The 18,668-nt window shown below is 39.6% G+C and overlaps 1 protein-coding gene across 4 annotated transcripts in view; it reads right to left on the bottom strand.

Moving 5' to 3' along the window:
* Positions 1-18,668, bottom strand: part of DNAH8 (dynein axonemal heavy chain 8) — a 326,388-nt gene that overhangs the window by 289,315 nt on the left and 18,405 nt on the right. For all 4 annotated transcript variants that reach the window (XM_081523221.1, XM_081523219.1, XM_081523218.1 and 1 more), the window contains 6 exons: positions 15,580-15,664; positions 12,139-12,290; positions 10,416-10,605; positions 9,759-9,922; positions 2,941-3,117; positions 782-895 (listed from right to left, as the gene is read on the bottom strand). In XM_081523221.1, the coding sequence (XP_081379347.1) occupies positions 782-895; positions 2,941-3,117; positions 9,759-9,922; positions 10,416-10,605; positions 12,139-12,290; positions 15,580-15,664 (882 nt within the window). The remainder of the gene's footprint in view (positions 1-781; positions 896-2,940; positions 3,118-9,758; positions 9,923-10,415; positions 10,606-12,138; positions 12,291-15,579; positions 15,665-18,668) is intronic.

Genomic DNA, 18,668 nt, shown 5'->3' with positions numbered 1-18,668 from the left:
CACTTGAGAGTAAGCAAGTTGCTCTGTGCGTAGGTCCGTGTGATGTGCAATAGAAATAGACCCTCCCCAGTCAGTCTCCCCTGCAGAAGAGACCACATCCCCAACCCACAGCTTCTCTGCACCTCATGAGTGACCTTGAAGCAGAGGCATTCAGCTACAGTGTGCCTGAATTCCTGACCTGCAAAAACTGTAATATAATAAACGCTTATTCTTTTAAGTCAGTCAGTTCTGGTGTAATTTGTTATAAGCAATGAACAATTAATATATTTGTCTTGCTCAACGTACAACTGAGGTCATAGCTATGATAATACCACATATTTAAATGTGGGTTAAAATAATATATATGATTCATTACAGATATGTAAGAGGAAAAGACATCTTTTAAATAACTTTTCTGCAGTATACACTTTTCCCAATATACACATATTGATTTTAAACATGCTAATTTTTTAAATTTATTTATTTCTAATTGGAGGATAATTGCTTTACAATATTGTGTTGTTTCTGCCATACATCAACATGAATCAGCCCTAGGCAAACATATGTCTCCTCCCTTTTGCACCTCCCTGCCATCTCCCACCCCACCCTACCCTTCTAGGTTGTCACAGAGCACCGGGTTTGAGCTCCCAGTGTCTGTCATACAGCAAACTCCCACCAACTATCTATTTCACACGTGGTAATGTATATGTTTCAATGCTACTCTCTCAGTTCAACCCACCCTCTCCTTCCCCCACAGTGAACACGCTAATTTTTAAAACTACACTTTAAAAAGTATACTTACTAGATCATAGTTATAGAGAGGTTGACATACTTTTTCTAGAGTGTACAAATATCTGACATTATCTTTTGATTCATTAGCTGTATCTGTGATTCTTGCATCCAAATCACGCCAATTCTAAGAAAAGAAAGTTTGAGTCCTATGAAACATCCAAATATACCATTAAGATCTATCTATGTGCTAAGATTTAACCAAGAAATTCAAGCTGTCTTCCCTGGCCATATATATACTAAGATAGTAGATATTTAAATGTGATTAACATACATTTTTCTCATGTTATTTAAGACTTATAGTTACTATAAATATCTTAAGTGACTTAAGTCTCATTACTTTTGTAATTAATATCCTATCTATAGGCTTCAACCAGATGTGCTTCTACCTGGAGTACTTTTCTAGGTTAGTTATCTGTGACATTCCATTATTCTGAGTCTTCAAGAATGGGTCAAGTTATTAAAAGAACACGTTATTCCAAGATAACATCCCTATCAGCAAAGTGAACTTCTCATATTCAGCAATAATGTACAGAGATGCTCAGGGACCATGGCGAATTACCTCATGCAATATACATAACAACTGATAAACAGCCATAGTAATAAAGAACTATCAGAATCAGTACAAACTAATAATATCTACAAACTAATATCTGAAATTTTTTCAATGAGAGAAAGATATAAACCAACGTTTCTCAGGAGAACAAATGCAAGGAGCCAAAAAACTTTAAAAGATACTCAACTTCACTATAAACAAGGAAAAGCCAACATATGACTAGCCATTTTCCACACATCAGACTGGCAACAAAAAATTTTTAACTGATAATAAATACTAACAAAGTTGTAGAGTATATACCCCAGGAAAATACTTAATTGTAGGCACATAGAAGCTTTAACTGTATTAATGTTTGTGAACATATAGAAAAGGAACAAATTTCCTCAAAAAATTAAACACAGAGCTAGCGTTTGACCCAGAAATCCCACTCTTAGGCATATACAAGAAAATGTCCACACAAGAACCTGTATAAAAGTGTTCACAGCAGCATTATTCATAATAGCCAAAAAGAAGAAACAATGCAAATATTTATAAACTGATAAACAAATTGTGGTATTATCTATAAAATGGAATATTATTCAACTGTGAAAAAGAATAAGTACTGATACATGCTAAAACATGGATAAACCTTGAAAACATTATGCCAAGTGAAAGAAACCAGTAACAAAAGACCACATACTATGTGATTCCATTTATATGAAATGTCCAATCTACAAATCTACATAGATAAAAAGTGGACTGGTGGTTACTTAGGACTGGTGTGAGGGGAAAGAGACAGGTAGAGATGGAAAGTGATAGCTAAAAGGCACAGGGGTTTCTTTTTTGAAGTGATGAAAATATTCTAAAAGTGATGGTTGCACAATTCTATGATTACACTAAAAGCCACTGAATTTTGCTCCTTAGATGGAAGAGATGAACAGCATGTGAATTTTACCTTGAGATTGTTGGAAAAAAAAGAAAAGAAACCATTTCACTGTTTAAAAACAGGAAAATGATTAGCTAGAACCTGGTGCATTAATGTTTTGGAAAACTACACAGCTTGATCTGACAGGCATAACTCTCCAAGATTAGCTAGTGGGGGAAGAGGGAGTTAAAGAAAAATAGAGTACGACACTGTGTAATTTTTAAAAACTAGAAACACAAAACAAATGTGTGTGTGTGTGTGTGTGTGTATGTGTATTATGAAGAAACAGAAAAGAACCTGGAAAGAATCAAGCCAAACTGTTAATAAATATGACCTCCAGGAAAGGAGGTAGAATAGTGGGGATGAGATGTATGGTAGAGGACATTTTTGCTTTTGACTTTCTGTGTAGTTCTCTATTTCAATGAGCTGGTAATGATTTGCAGTTTCAAAAACAATTTAAAAATAAATGGCAATCATCCTATACTAGTATTATCAAAATTGGTATGTGAAATATTGAGAAATAAACCTTCACTTCTATACTTCCTTTTCCTCTTCTGGAAGTAATTATGGTATATGAGAAAGCCTTACTCAAAGTTTAGCATTTCTAAATACATGGTGCCAAGTATATGATGCAAAGAAGCAATTCAAGAAGGGTAATTTTCCAGTTGTTTGTTTTGAAGTATACCTAACTTTAAAACACAAGGCCTTTTACCTTTAAGAGTTTGGAGTGTGCAACATTAAGCACATTTATAACAGCCCTACAACTTGGCCCTTTAATCTGTTCAATGATATAATTGAATTTGGCTGACATGCGTTTCCAATGTTCCAATTCAGTGAGTGGACCCGAGTCATCAGCTTCTTTTCTCATCTGCTCACTCTCAATAAGTACCTGTAATCAAAAAAGTTCACAGCTTAGAAATGTTACTTTCTTCTTTTAAAATCTCATTATTTGCACTTTTTTAAAGAAAGTTAAAAGTATAAATGACAGTCAACACTGAATAATATTAAGAACTCTTAGTAAACTAAGACTAGAAGAGAATATCTTTACCATGATAATGAGTATCTACAGCAAACATCATACTTAAAAATGAAATTTTTAATGGGATGCCATGCCCTCCTCCAGGGGATCTTCCTCAGGGATCGTTCCCGCATCTCCTGCAGCTCCTGCATCACAGGCAGATTCTTTACTGCTGAGCCACTGGGGAAGCCCTTACATTATACACAGATACAAATAATTCCAGATACATTAAAACTTAAATGGTTAAAACAAAATGGCAAAACCTTTAAAGAAAATATAGAAGATGGGGGTAAAACTATAAAGAAAGACATGGAATGGAATTTCATAACTATCAAGAAAATAGTAACCACTGGAAGAAAAAGAAGTTAAAGTTGGGAAGAGAAATGCATGGAGATTGCAAGGTGCGGATAATGCTCTATGTCTTAACTTGTGCAAAACTTACACAGGTGTTCATTTTACAATAATTTGTTTATCTTATTAATTTTTAGTATTATTCATTTTTTTATATTTCAGCATTTAAAATAAATAATTTAGGAGAATATCTTCACAACGTGAGAGTACGAAAAGTATTTCCTAAATACAAAAGCACAAAGCTTCTAGTCACTGGAGGTAGCTAAATTGAGGCGAGACTAACATTTATATCGCACATACATCCATTAAAATGTAAAATTTCAACATGACTAAAGACACCGATACCAACTGAAAATTCAGGACACAATAGAGAGCAACACAAGATGAACAGCGGGAAAACATTATTCAAACCCTCAACAATTCAGTAAGATGTCATCAAGCAAACTGAAAGAAAACTAGGTAAAGGATCAGTTCAGTTCAGTTCAGTTCAGTCGCTCAGTCGTGTCCGACTCTTTGCGACCCCATGAATCGCAGCACGCCAGGCCTCCCTGTCTATCATCAACTCCCTGAGTCCACCCAAACTCATGTCCATCGAGTCGGTGATGCCATCCAGCCATCTCATCCTCTGTCGTCCCCTTCTCCTCCTGCCCCCACTGCTTCCCAGCATCAGGGTCGTTTCCAATGAGTCAGCTCTTCGCATCAGGTGGCCAAAGTATTGGAGTTTCAGCTTCAGCATCAGTCCTTCCAATGAACACCCAGGACTGATCTCCTTTAGGATGGACTGGTTGGATCTCCTTGCAGTCCAAGGGACTCTCAAGAGTCTTCTCCAACACCACAGTTTAAAAGCATCAATTCTTGGGCGCTCAGCTTTCTTCACCATCCAACTCGCACATCCATACATGACTACTGGAAAAACCATAGCCTTGACTAGACGGACCTTTGCTGACAAAGTAATGTCTCTGCTTTTTAATATGCTGTCTAGGTTGGTCATAACTTTCCTTCCAAGGAGTAAGCATCTTTTAATTTCATGGCTGCAATCACCATCTGAAGTGATTTTGGAACCCCAAAAAATAAAGTCTGACACCGTTTCCACTGTTTCCCCATCTATTTGCCATGAAGTGATGGGACTGGATGCCATGATCTTAGTTTTCTGAATGTTGAGCTTTACACCAACTTTTTCACTCTCCTCTGTCACTTTCATCAAGAGGCTCTTTAGTTCTTCTTCACTTTCTGCTATAAGGGTGGTGTCATCTGTGTATCTGAGGTTATTGATATTTCCCCAGCAATCTTGATTCTAGCTTGTGCTTCACCCAGCTCAGCGTTTCTCACAATGTACTCTGCATTTAAGTTAAATAAGCACGGTGACAATATACAGCCTTGACGTACTCCTTTTCCTATTTGGAACCAGTCTGTTGTTCTATGTCCAGTTCTAACTGTTGCTTCCTCACCTGCATACAGGTTTCTCAAGAGACAGGTCAGATGGTCTGGTAGTCCCATCTCTTTCAGAATTTTCCACAGTTTATTGTGATCCACACAGTCAAAGGCTTTGGAATAATCAATAAAGCAGAAATAGATGTTTTTCTGGAATTTATTTGCTTTTTCAATGATCCAACAGATCATTGAAGATATTAAGATATCTTACAATGTCAGAAACAGAATATATTAAGAGGAGGTGGCAAGAATACACAGAACTATACAAAAAAAGGTCTTCATAACCCAGATATCCATGATGGTGTGATCACTCACCTAGAGCAAGGATTCTAGAATGCAAAGTCAAGTGGGCCTTAGGAAGCATCACTACGAACAAAGCTAGTGGAGGTGATGGAATTCCAGTAGAGCTATTTCAAATCCTCAAAGATGATGCTATGAAAATGCACTCGATATGCCAGCAAATTTGGAAAACTCAGCAATGGCCACAGGACTGGAAAAGGTCAGTTTTCATTCTAATCTTAAAGAAAGGCAATGCCAAGAATGTTCAAACTACCACACAATTGCACTCATCTCACACGTTAGCAAAGTAATGCTCAAAATTCTCCAAGCCAGGCTTCAACAGTATGTGAACCATGAACTTGCAGATGTTCAAGCTGAATTTAGAAAAGGCAGGGGAACAAGAGATTAAATTGTTAACATCCATTGGATCATCGAAAAAGCAAGAGTTCCAGAAAATCATCTACATCTGCTTATGTTAGGTCCTTACCATTTTCGTTCTTTTCATGCCCATCCTTGCATCAGATGTTTCTTTGATATCTCCTATTTTCCTGAAGAGATCTCTAGTCTTTCCCATTCTACTGCTTTCTTCTATTTCTTTGCATTATTCATTTAAGAAGGCCTTCTTATCTCTCCTTGCTATTCTCTGGAACTCTGCATTCAGTTGGGTATATCTTTGCCTTTCTCCTTTGTCTTTAGCATCTCTTCTTTCCTCAGATATCTGTAAAGCTCCGCAGACAACTACTTTACCTTTTTGCATTTCTTTTTCTTTGAGATGGTTTGGTCATTGCCTCTAATACCATCTCAAAAACACTGAGCAACATTATGAACTTCCATCCATAGTTCTTCAGGAACTCTGTCTACCAGCTCTAATTCCTTCAATCTATTCGTCACTTCCACTGTATAATCATAAGGGATTTAGAACATATCTGAATGACCTAGATGTTTTCCCTATTTTCTTCAATTTAAGCCTGAATTTTACAATAAGGAGGTCATAATTTGAGCTACAGTTAACTCCTGATATTACTTTTGCTGACTGTATAGAGCTTCTCCATCTTTGGCTGCGAAGGGCAATCAATCTGATCTTGGTATTGACCGTCTGGTGATGTCCACGTGTAGAATCATCTCTTGTGTTGTTGGAAGAGGGCATTTACAATGACCAGTGCATTCTCTTGGCAAAAATGTTAGCCTTTGCCCTGCTTCATTTTGTACTCCAAGGCCAAACTTGCCTATTATTCTGGTATCTCTTGACTTCCTACATTTGCATTCCAATCCCCTATGATGAAAAGGACATCTCTTTTTATTTTTTATTTTTGTTTTTTTTGTGTTAGCTCTAGGTTTTGTAGGTCTTCCTAGAACTGTTCAACTTCACCTTTTTCGACATCAGTGGTTGGGGCATAGACTTGGATTACTGTGATGTTGAATGGTTTGCCTTGGAAATGAACTAAGATCATTCTGTCATTTTCGAGACTGTACCCAAGTACTGCATCCTATAATTGACTATGAAGGCTACTCCATTTCTTCTAAGGGATTCTTGCCCACAGTAGTAGATAAAATGGTCATCTGAATTAATTCTCCCATTCCCATCCATTACAGTTCACTGATTCCTACAATGTTGATATTCAGCCTTACTATCTCCTGCTTTACCATGTCCAGCTTCCTATGCAATACTGTTCTTCACAGCATCTAACTTTACTTTCACCACCAGACATGTCCCCAACCAAGCATCATTCCAGCTTTGGCCCAGCTACTTCATTCTTACTGGAGCTATTAGGAATTGCCCTCCACTCTTCATCATGGTAGCATATTGAACACCTTCCAACCTGGGGGACTCATCTTGCAGCATCATATCTTTTTGCCTTTTCATACTGTCCATGGGGGTCTCCAGGCAAGAATGCTATTGAAGTGCTGTACTCACCATGTCAGCAAATTTGGAAAACTCAACAGTAGCCACAGTACTGGAAAAGGTCAGTTTTCATTCCAATCCCAAAGAAGAGCAATTTCTTTATATATTATGGATACTAACTCTGTTACACAGGCTGATAATATTTTTTCTTCCAGAAAAGTCAATTATCTTTTAATGTTGCTTACAGTGATTTCTGCCATATGGATATTACTTTAATTTTTTTATGTCGTCAAATATGTCAGGTTTTTCTTTCATGGCTTCTGGGTTTTCCATCTGTCTTAATTAGATATTAATATAGCCCTACATTATGTTCTGATTTATCTATAGTTTTTGTTCTACTTTTCACATTACTCTTTAAAGGCTGGATTTGTTCACAGTATGTTTTTGAGATTCATTCACCTTGTTGCATGTATCTCTTCTTTTAGTTTTAGCGACGATCCATCCTGAATTAATTTTTATGTATGACAAGAGGTCAGGTTTATTTTAGATGCAATTTTTTAATATTTATTTATTTATTGGCTGTGCTGGGTCTTTGTTGCTGCATGTAGGCTTTCTCTAGTTGTGGTGCGCGGGGGTTACTCTTCCTTGCAGTGTGCAGGCTTCCCACTGTGGTGGCTTCTCTTGTTTTGGAGCACAGGCTCTCGAGTGCAGACTCTGGCTTCAGTTGTTCCACAGCATGTCTAATCTTCCTGGACCAGGGATTGAACACATGTCCCCTGTATTGGCAGGCAGATCCTCATCCACTGTGCCACCAAGGAAGTCCTAGATGTAATTTTTAAAGATTTCTTGCACTGATTCTGCTTAACTGGAGACCATTTGCTGCAGTTGGCCAACTTGATTTTCTTATTTCAAGTTGCCTAATATCCTCATGTTAAGCTATTATCTTTTGCTTGCTCATTTTTATAAAAGAAGATCTATTTTGATTGATCATGAAAACTGGAGATCTCCTCAGCTCTGTGCAGGACAGAGCTTGACCTCCACAATGGCTTACAACACCCCTCCTTCCTCAGTGGCATTAAAGGTAGTTGCAGGTGGACAATTACTCATTTTTATTACCTAGTGACACCTGGAAGCAAATTCTGGGGTCGGCACTCCAGGCCTTGATGGAGTTTCCAAAACTCCTCCAGATTCTCCACTCTAACTACATTTCCCTCCTCCTAACAGTTCTGAGAGAGGTAAAATCAGAAATGCTTTTGTCTAACTCTTGCTTGCTCAAGACTTTTCTCCCCTAGTCCTCACTCAATTGAAGATTTTCTTCTCCAGTTCCACTCTCCTATACTCATGAACTGGAGATCCGTGAGCTGGTTTCTAGAGTCTATTTAGAGCAATTATATAGTATCTGGTTTGGGGCTGCCTTTCTAGTGTAAGTTGGCACCTCTCAGAATGTGACACCATTCCTATCACTGCTTTTCTTACTGACAGAGAAAATGTATTTGGCCACAGAGCTGCAGACTTGCAACTGTAGCACTAATATGAATGAGCCTAGTTTGAACCTCTGTGTCAACACAGACAATTTCACTGATGAACCAAGAAGCATTTATTAATTATCTAGCATTGTGGCTATAGGCTCCTCATTGTGTTCTTTTCCTCTCTCTCTAATGAAAAGCATAAACAATATACAAAATATTGCAGATAAATGCTAGCTATTCCTGATTCTTTATTATCTCATCCTCAAGCCATACTGTTATGGTTTCCTCCTTAAAGCGAGAAATATCTTAAAGGTGATTTTAAATGGTCCAAAGAGAACAATGATTTTGCACTAGAATCAAGAAGAGGCTGATTTCTGGTTGAAAGAGACACATGTATCCCAGTGTTCATCACAGCACTGTTTATAATAGCCAGGACATGGAAGCAACCTAGATGTCCATCAACAGATCAATGGATAAGGAAGCTCTGGTACATATACACAATGGACTATTACTCAGCCATTAAAAAGAATACATTTGAATCAGTTCTATTGAGATGGATGAAACTGGAGCCCATTATACAGAGTGAAGTAAGCCAGAAAGAAAAACACCAATATAGTATACTAATGCATATATATGGAATTTGAAAGATGGTAACGATAACCCTATATGCGAGACAGAATAAGAGACACAGATGCATAGAACAGTCTTATGGACTCTGAGGGAGAAGGTGAGGGTGGGACGTTCTGAGAGAATAGCAATGAAACATGTATATCATCATATGTGAAACAGAACACCATTCCAGGTTCGATGCATGAGACAAATGCTCAGGGCTGGGGCAATGGGATGACCCAGAGGGATGGGATGGGGAGGGAGGTGGGAGGGGGGTTCAGGATGGGGAACACATGTAAACCCATGGCTGATTCATGTCAATGTATGGCAAAAACCACTACAATATTGTAAAGTAATTAGCCCCCAAGTAAAATAAATAAATTTATTAAAAAAAAAAAAAGAAGAGGCTGAATTTCATAGTAGAATCTGGAAGGCTCCTCTTCCCTTTACTTTAAGGAACAAAATGCAGTGACTAGGACATAGATGAGAACCACAACTCATATCTGATATAGTCACTCGAGCCAGCTCACCTGTTCGATCTGTTTGTACCATATCATCAGCACGTCCTCTAGCTGACGAACAGTTTCTGAATTGCTCGCTGCAACTGTCACTTCTTCAAAGGTATGCAGTTTGGAAAAATCAAAATTGTCTATTTTCTTTAACTTAACTGTTCCCTCAATACTTATTCTAGCACCTAAAAGGGCAAAAATAATATTGAGAAGAGATGGTTAATGTCAGTGTGTTAAACATCAATGTGTGGTTTCAACCTGTAATTCCTAAAATGTTAGAGATTTAATATTTTATAGAAGTATAATTCTAATTGATCATTAGATTGTGCTATGATTATTAAAATTGTTTATTTTTATCAATATGAAATGATTTATAGTTTAAAGAGAGTTAATAATAAAGTATATATTTTTAAATATGGTAAAAATTTTCACAAATAATATAGGAGGAGACTTCTTCCTCAACAGAAAATATAAAACAAAATGTATCTTATGCCTTCAAAAATTCCTAGAAAGAGAAGTTGTAATTAAATATTAAATATCTTATCTCTAGGTCCCATAATTACTTTGATTAACATCGTCTTTTAAGATGGAAATTTTTTCTCTAATGTTTATTTTTAATAACATATAGCTAATTTGCTTATTTGTAATAATTTATTAAACATTAAATATTATACTTACCATCTAAAAAGGAAAGGTATCTGTTGATGGTTTCAGTGAAAATGCGTTTTTCAGATTCTCCTTGCTGGGACTGGTTTAAAGCACCCCAATTATTTGTCGCAAGAATAGCTGGTAGAAATATATTTGCCAGCATATTTCTAATCCCAACTAGCAGTCCTTCCGATGCATCCAGAACAGTAAATAGCACTTCCTGAAAGGATAATGTTCAAAGGTTATTTTACATGCTGGTCCCATTAAGAACTGAAAACCAAAATCTATTTTTACATTGCAGTAAATATAGACAATACATCTTATAAACTATTAGGAAAACTTAAGTGGTGAATATTAGGGTTCTAAAGTCAACAAATTTATATTCTGCCTGCATTTAACCATTCAGATGCTTGCTCATCAAGCAAACATTTTTTCACTGGTGCTTTAAATTCTGCCTAGGGAAGAAGTTATGGCCTGGAGCATACACAATGTGAGGGAAATGAAATTGAGCCTCCAAAGGAAAGTTCTAGGTTGACAGTCGCCCTGTCTATGAAAAGGAGACCAGAAAACTGTCAGTGCAAAGACAGAACAATGAAACTAGCATTCTGCCCAGAAATATGACGCAAAAAAACTGCTGGTGAAAGGGTACACACTTTCAGTTATAAGATGACTAGGTTCTGGGGATATAATGTACAACCTGGTGACTATAGTTAACAATGTGCCATGCTAAGTTACTTCAGTCATGTCTGACTCTTTGCAACCCTATGGACCATAGCCCACCAGGCTCCTCTGTCCATGGGATTCTCTAGGCAAGAATACTCGAGTGGGTTGCCATGCCCTCCTCCAGGGGATCTTCCCAACCCAGGGATCAAACCCGAGTCTCTTGTGTCTCCTGCATTGGCAGACAGGTTCTTTACCACTAGCACCACCTGGGAAGCCCCATAGTCAACAATCAGTTCCGTTCAGTTACTCAGTCATGTCCAACTCTTTGCAACCCCATGGACTGCAGCATGTCAGCCTTCCCTGCCCATCACCAACTCCTGGAGCTTGCTCAAACTCATGTCCATTGAGTCGGTGAGCCATCTAACCATCCCATCCTCTGTCCCCTTCTCCTTCCTTCAACCTTGCCCAGCATCAGGGTCTTTTCCAATGGGTTAGCTCTTCACATGAGGTGGCCAAAGTATTAGAGTTTCAGCTTCAGCATCAGTCCTTCCAATAAATATTCAGGATTGATTTCCTTTAGGATGGACTAGTTTGATCTCCTTGCAGTCCAAGGGACTCTCAAGAGTCTTCTCCAACACCACAGTTCAAAAGCATAAATTACCGTATTATATACTTGAAAGCTGCTGGGACTTCCCCGGCAGTCCAGTGGTTAAGACTTCACCTTCTAATGTAGGGGATGCAAGTTTGATCTTTGATTGGGGAGCTAAGAACCCACATACCTTGTAGCCAAAGCATCAAAACAGAAAACAGAAGCAACATTGTAATAAGTGCAATAAAGTGTTTAAAAATGGCCCACATCAAAAAAAACCTTAAAAAAGAAAAAAGTTGCTAAGGGAGTAGATCTTAAACACCATTACCAAAAAAGAAAAGTAGTTAATTATATGAAGTTAAATGCTATGGTGGTAATCATCTCATAATGTATTAAATAAATTCTTTGCATACCTTAAACTTACATAATGTTATATGTCAATTGTATTGCAATAAAGCTGGCAAAAATATTTAACTATATATTTGAAAAAAGTAAACATACTTCCTGAATATTTTTAGTATTTATAGGGATATCGTTGCGACAGCGAACAAAGAATACACACTGTCCTTTTAGTTTCTCTGGGGCTGCGTTGTCTACATACAATCTCATCATTTTTGCCCCTTTGGTTGCTCCAGCAATAGTTCGACCACATTCTGAAAACAAAAGTCAAGAACTTAGCATATGATCACATAACTGATTAAATGTGATAAATTATTGTGACTCTTACATTGGTGTTCCTTGCCTCACTTTATTGTAAGAAGTTTTCAATATGATTGTGGGATAAAATTTTTTGCCTACAAAAAGATGTCAGTAATTGCAAATCTTAACGTTGCCACCTCCTCGGGTGCCTTTCCCTGAGCTCTGCATTTTGCTCCTTCTGGCCTGGCCTCAGGGCAGGGCCTTCATGCAAACTCTTCTGTCATCCCATCCTCCACCTTCTACCTCCCCAATCCTTGCTAATCTCACATGTCTCAGCCAGAATGCCACCTCTCGGGGAAACCTTCAGTGACTCCCCTAAGAAGATCCTGTCCCCTACTAAATATTCTCATCAGTTCAGTTCAGTCGCTCAGTCGTGTCCGACTCTTTGCCACCCCATGAATTGCAGCATGCCAGGCCTCTCTGTCCATCACCAACTCCCGGAGTCTACCCAAACCCATGTCCATCGAGTCGGTGATGCCATCCAACCATCTCATCCTCTGTCGTCCCCTTCTCCTCCTGACCCCAATCCTTCCCAGCATTAGGGTCCTTTCCAATGAGTTAACTCTTAGCATGAGGTGGCCAAAGTACTGGAGTTTCAGCTTCAACATCAGTCCTTCCAATGAACACCCAGGATTGATCTCCTTTAGGATGGATTGATTGGATCTCCTTGCAGTCCAAGGGACTCTCAAGAGTCTTCTCCAACACCACAGCTCAAAAGCATCAATTCTGCGGCACTCAGCTTTCTTCACCGTCCAACTCTCACATCCATACATGACCACTGGAAAAACCATAGCCTTGACTAGACGGACTTTTGTTGGCAAAGTAATGTCTCTGATTTTAAATATGCTATCTAGGTTGGCCATAACCTTCCTTCCAAGGAGTAAGCGTCTTTTAATTTCATGGCTGTAATCACCATCTGAAGTGATTTTGGAGCCCAAAAAAATAAAGTCTGACACTGTTTCCACTGTTTCCCCATCTGTTTCCCATGAAGTGATGGGACCAGATGCCATGATCTTAGTTTTCTGAATGTTGAGCTTTAAGCCCCCCTTTTCACTCTCCTCTTTCACTTTCATCAAGAGGCTCTTTAGCTCTTCTTCACTTTCTGCCATAAGGGTGGTGTCATCTGTGTATCTGAGGTTACTGATATTTCTCCCAGCAATCTTGATTCCAGCTTGTGTTTCTTCCAGCCCAGCATTTCTCATGATGTACTCTGCATATAAGTTAAATAAGCAGGGTGACAATATACAGCCTTGACGGACTCCTTTTCCTATTTGGAACCAGTCTGTTGGTCCATGTCCAGTTCTAACCGTTGCTTCCTGACCTGCATACAGGTTTCTCAAGAGACAGGTCAGATGGTCTGGTATTTTCATCTCTTTCAGAATTTTCCACAGTTTCTTGTGATCCACACAGTCAAAGGCTTTGGCATAGTCAATAAAGCAGAAATAGATGTTTTTCTGGTACTCTCTTGCTTTTCCGATGATCCAGCGGATGTTGGCAATTTGATCTCTGGTTCCTCTGCCTTTTCTAAATCCAGCTTGAACATCTGGAAGTTCACGGTTCATGTATTGCTGAAGCCTGGCTTGGAGAATTTTGAGCATTACTTTACTAGCATGTGAGATGAGTGCAATTGTGCGGTAGTTTGAGCATTCTTTGGCATTGCCTTTCTTTCGGATTGGAACGAAAACTGACCTTTTCCAGTCCTGTGGCCACTGCTGAGTTTTCCAAATTTGCTGGCATATTGAGTGCAGCACCTTCACAGCATCATCTTTCAGGATTTGAAATAGCTCAACTGCTATAGCACCCAACTTATATGAAATCCTTCCTTGAGCTAATTTCAATGAAAATGTATCATTTAACTAGGTATCTATCTTCAGTGTTTGAAGACTCTTGAGAGTCCCTTGAACTGCAAGGAGATCAAACCAGTTAATCCTAAAAGAAATCAACCCTGAATACTCATTGGAAAGACTGATGCTGAAGCTGAAGCTCCAATACTTTGGCCACCTGATGTGAAGAGCCAACTCATTAGAAAAGACCTAGGTGCTGGGAAAGATTGAGGACAGGAGAAGGGAGAGACGGAGGATGAGATGGTTGGATGGCATCATTGACTCAATGGACATGATTCTGAACAAACTCTGGGAGATAGTGAAAAACAAGGAAGCCTGGTGTGCTGCAGTCCACAGGGTCGCAAAGAGTCAGACACGACTGAGCAACTGAACAGCAACAACAAGATGAAAACAGAAGAACATCATCAAGTGCTCTATTTTACAGTGCAAACTTTAAAAGAGACAGGAGTTTGGAAAACTCCGGGAAGGCTCTGAAGAAAAGAGAATGCATGAAGTGATCCTGAAGAGGGGTAGGATTTGTCTGGGTGGAGAGAAGAAAGGCATTCGGAGACAGTCACGATGAAGAGTAGAGAAAAGGGCACAGAAGTGACTCTGGTATGAACAGAGAACAATGAAGACTGACTTAGAGGGAGCAGCAAGTTCTGGTTAAGAGGAGACTAGGGGGTCCAACTAAAGAAGTACTGTGTGTCCAGGTTATGACTGGCCTTGGTGCAATAAATGAAGAGTTTGGGCCTAATAAAAGGTTTACTTACCAAGAATAAGTAGTGTAGATTTCAGAGAGGGAATCTGACAACAGATACTATTTTTGGATCTAGAATCCAGAGTTGGGCATGAGATATGAGCCTAGCTTAAAGGCAGCAGAGGAGGAAAGCAAGAAACAACCAATAGAGGGGACACAGTGAAGGTAAAATCCACAGGATTTATAAGATAAGTAGCCTAAGACCAAAGGATAGGCCATGTACCTACTTATTAAGACAAAAGTTTACAACCTGGTAAAGTAGCAATTCTTTTTGGAATAATGTGAAAAGTAGGGAAAGCCAGATATTCCAGCTACAGCTGCAGCAGACACAGGATGCTCACCCAGGACCATAGGGAGCAACGGCTGTGCTTTCAGGTGGCTTCCTGACCATTTCTGGTCATCGGACAGCATGTGTACAAAATGGCTCTCTACCTGTTTCAGGGAAAAGGCAATTAAACCCTAGTGAAAATGTATATTCCCAGGAGAAGTCAATGACTTTTATAAGGATGTTTTCTTCTTCAATCATTATAGTAATCCTGTAAGCTCCTGATAAATTTCCTTTATAAATATAGGATTGTCTATGTATAAGAGAAAAGATATGCTACATTTTAACATTCATTCATGAACAGCTGGCACATTACCCTTGCAGAACATACTTACCAAGACCAGGTACATCTCCTTCTTGGTACAAAAATTTCAGTGTCTTACAACCATCTTTCATAAAAAAGAGAGTAAATGGTTCCAGCTGTTAAGTAAAAGAGAAAGGACTTGTTTAGTGGCTAAGTCATGTCCAACTCTTTTGTGACCCCATGGACGACTGTAGCCCACCAGGCTCCTCTGTCCATGGGATTTCCCAGGCAAGAATACTGGAGTGGGTTGCCATTTCCTTCTCCAGGGGATCTTCTCCAACCAGGGATCAAACCCAGGTCTCCAGCATTCCAGGCAGATTCTTTATCACTGAGCCACCTGGGGAAGCCCAATAAAATTACTAGGAAACTATAATAAAATGAACCAACAGAGGCAAACCAGTACCACCTCAAGGTCTGGAAAGGTGGGCATGGGGGAACAGTGGGAAGCAGGCTGAGAGAAGGAGAACACGGTCAGAAACACGGCCAAGGAGGGAAGGATCAGGCTTCTTTCCCCTATGCCCTCCAGTCTCCTACTGGTACCTCCCAGAGGCTGAGCCACGTGGAAGCAAGACAGCGAGGGAGCCCATGCAGTAGATTCCAGAAAGGTCAGTCTTCCAGGTAACAGAACAGGGTAGAGCACAGTAAAAGAGAATGGATCTGAAAGCCAACCAACTAACCACCACACCTGTTCTCCATGCACCCAGCTTCCTAAACCACACAACAAAATGTACCACCCCCTGCTCCTTGTTCCATCTGCTTCCTCATGCATCCATTAATCATGATGCCAATCTACTATAAGTCCTGGCTTTGAACATGTAACCAAATAAGCACTCTAATCTCTCCCAGATTTTGACATTTGTCTCCATTCCTGGCTGTACCATCTTCCTTCCACTGTGGCTTTGCCACTCACAAGGAACTCTTAAGGAAACACCTTTCTTGGCCTGACTCTTCCCTTAATCCTAGATTTCCCATTTCTTGCTGCCTTGGCAGTATCTGGCCTGGTCCATGATAGTCTTAAGGAACAACTTAACCACATAAACCCAAATCCAAGACACACCCCTGGAATGACAAGTAGAATGGTTTGCAGCCACCAGGCACTCCAGCATGCTAGCCAGTGAGAAAAACTTCCTCCAAGCAGAAAATACCAGTCAAGAAAACTAGGGGGCAAATATCAATGCTTATGGGTGATAGTACCCCCTCTGTAGGCACCCATCTCCCCAAGTCCTAGCATCAGTCCTCCTCTGAAGGCACTGCCCAGTACCAATGTCTGTGCCTGAAACTTCTGCAGAGCTACTGGTATTCCAATTATGAAGTCAGCCAACTATGTGGCCTTGCAAGTTTCAGGTGAAACAAGGCTGATCACCTATATAGTTTCCTCCCTAACCAAGCACAAGAATGGTTCTTGGGACAGGCCTGAAGCCTGGGCCATCTGAGAAACACTATTTAGAAATTTGCCTTTCCTTCGTCTCTTGGTCATCTGCTCAGTGATGAGTACAGGGCTGTTTTATGTTACTTTCTTCTACTAGGAGAACAGGCAGACACACAAACAGAGTTGTCAGGAGCCAAAATAGTAAGGAAAGGAGGCCAGGAGAGATTGAAACAAATGGTGGCTCAACGGTAAAGAATCCACCTGTCAATGCAGTAAACACAGATTCCATCCCTGATCCAGGAAGATTCCACATGTGTCGGAGCAACTAAGCCTGTGCTCTAGAGCCTAGAAGCTGCAACCGTTGAACCCATATGCTGCAACTCTGAAGCCCACGCACCCTAGAGCCCATGTTCCACAAGAGAAGTCACAGCAATGAGAAGCTCACACACTCCAACTAGACTGTATACCCTACTCTATACAACCAGAGAAAAGCCCACTCAGTAACAAAGACCCAGCACAGGCAAAAATAAATAATTTTTTTAAAGCAATACAAACAAACAAAACAGCTTGAGAATGGCAAAGAGAATCCTGTTGCCATTGGGTAGTATGACCCATAGCCAGTACAGATTACAGAATTCATGGGGCCTGGTATAAATTGAAAATGCAGAACCAAATGTCTAAAAATTATGAATAATTTCAAGATGGCAACAGGAGATCATTAATCCAAGTACAAGGCCCTTCAGCACAGGGGCCTACTCGGCTAACAGCCTGCATGCCCTTAAAGCCATCTTTGGCCACATCCACATTCCCACAGGGAACTTTGGTGACCTGAGAAACTGTGACTTTCACTGATCCAGGTCACTCCTAGACTTGATGACAAGCTTAAGCAGTTAACAGTAATTTTATTAAAAATTAATTTAGGACTTCCCTGGTGCCACAGTGGATAGGAATCTTCCTACCAATGCAGGAGGCACAGATTCAATCCTTGGTCCAGGAGGATTCCATATGCCACGGAGCAACTAGGTCCATGTGCTACTGAGTCCTCACTCTAGAGCCTGAGATCCATAACTACTGAGCCCGTGCACTGCAACTACTGAAGCCCACGAGCCTAGAGCACATGCTCCACAACAAGAGAAGCCACCATAATGAGAAGCCCACAGACCACAGTGTGTAGCCCTCACTCACCACAACTAGAGAAAGCCCGTACAAAGCAACGCAGACCCAAAGCAGCCAAAAATAAATAAATAAAAATAAATATTTTTTTAAAAGAATCAATATCTATTAGGAATTTACAACAAAAAGTATCAAATTTTTTTAGAAGAAAATTAATTTAGAACCTGAGCTATAAGGAAGCTATAACACTGCTTCTGGGAACTGCTATGAAAGTCACAGTTTATCATATATTACTATAATTAGGGTGACCATATATAGTAAATTCATCATCCAAAACTGGGCCAGTTTTTGAAGTGAAAGGAGGAACTGTTAATTATGCCAGAAAAGTAGGCAGTAGGGTGTCCCTGGCATGCAGGGATACATGGTAATCACCTCAGTTTTCCAATATATTCATGCAACAGTCACTGTGCCCTAGCTCTATTTCTGCAGTTTGTTTTTCTATTGAAGTAATTTTCACTTGTAGGTTATATAACCTATACTTTTAAAATATCAATCTACCTGTGCTTTACTGTTCCTCTTAACTTCTGAAGCCATTCTGAATTAGAATCTTAGCTCAATTCTAGTTGCCAACTCTTTTC

Source organism: Giraffa tippelskirchi, chromosome 8 (assembly GCF_054371585.1).
Source record: "Giraffa tippelskirchi isolate mGirTip1 chromosome 8, T2T-mGirTip1v1.2.pri, whole genome shotgun sequence".
NCBI classification, from domain to species: Eukaryota; Metazoa; Chordata; class Mammalia; order Artiodactyla; family Giraffidae; genus Giraffa; species Giraffa tippelskirchi.
The sequence above is the reverse complement of the archived record's forward strand: the minus strand, read 5'-3'. Positions and strand labels throughout refer to the sequence as shown.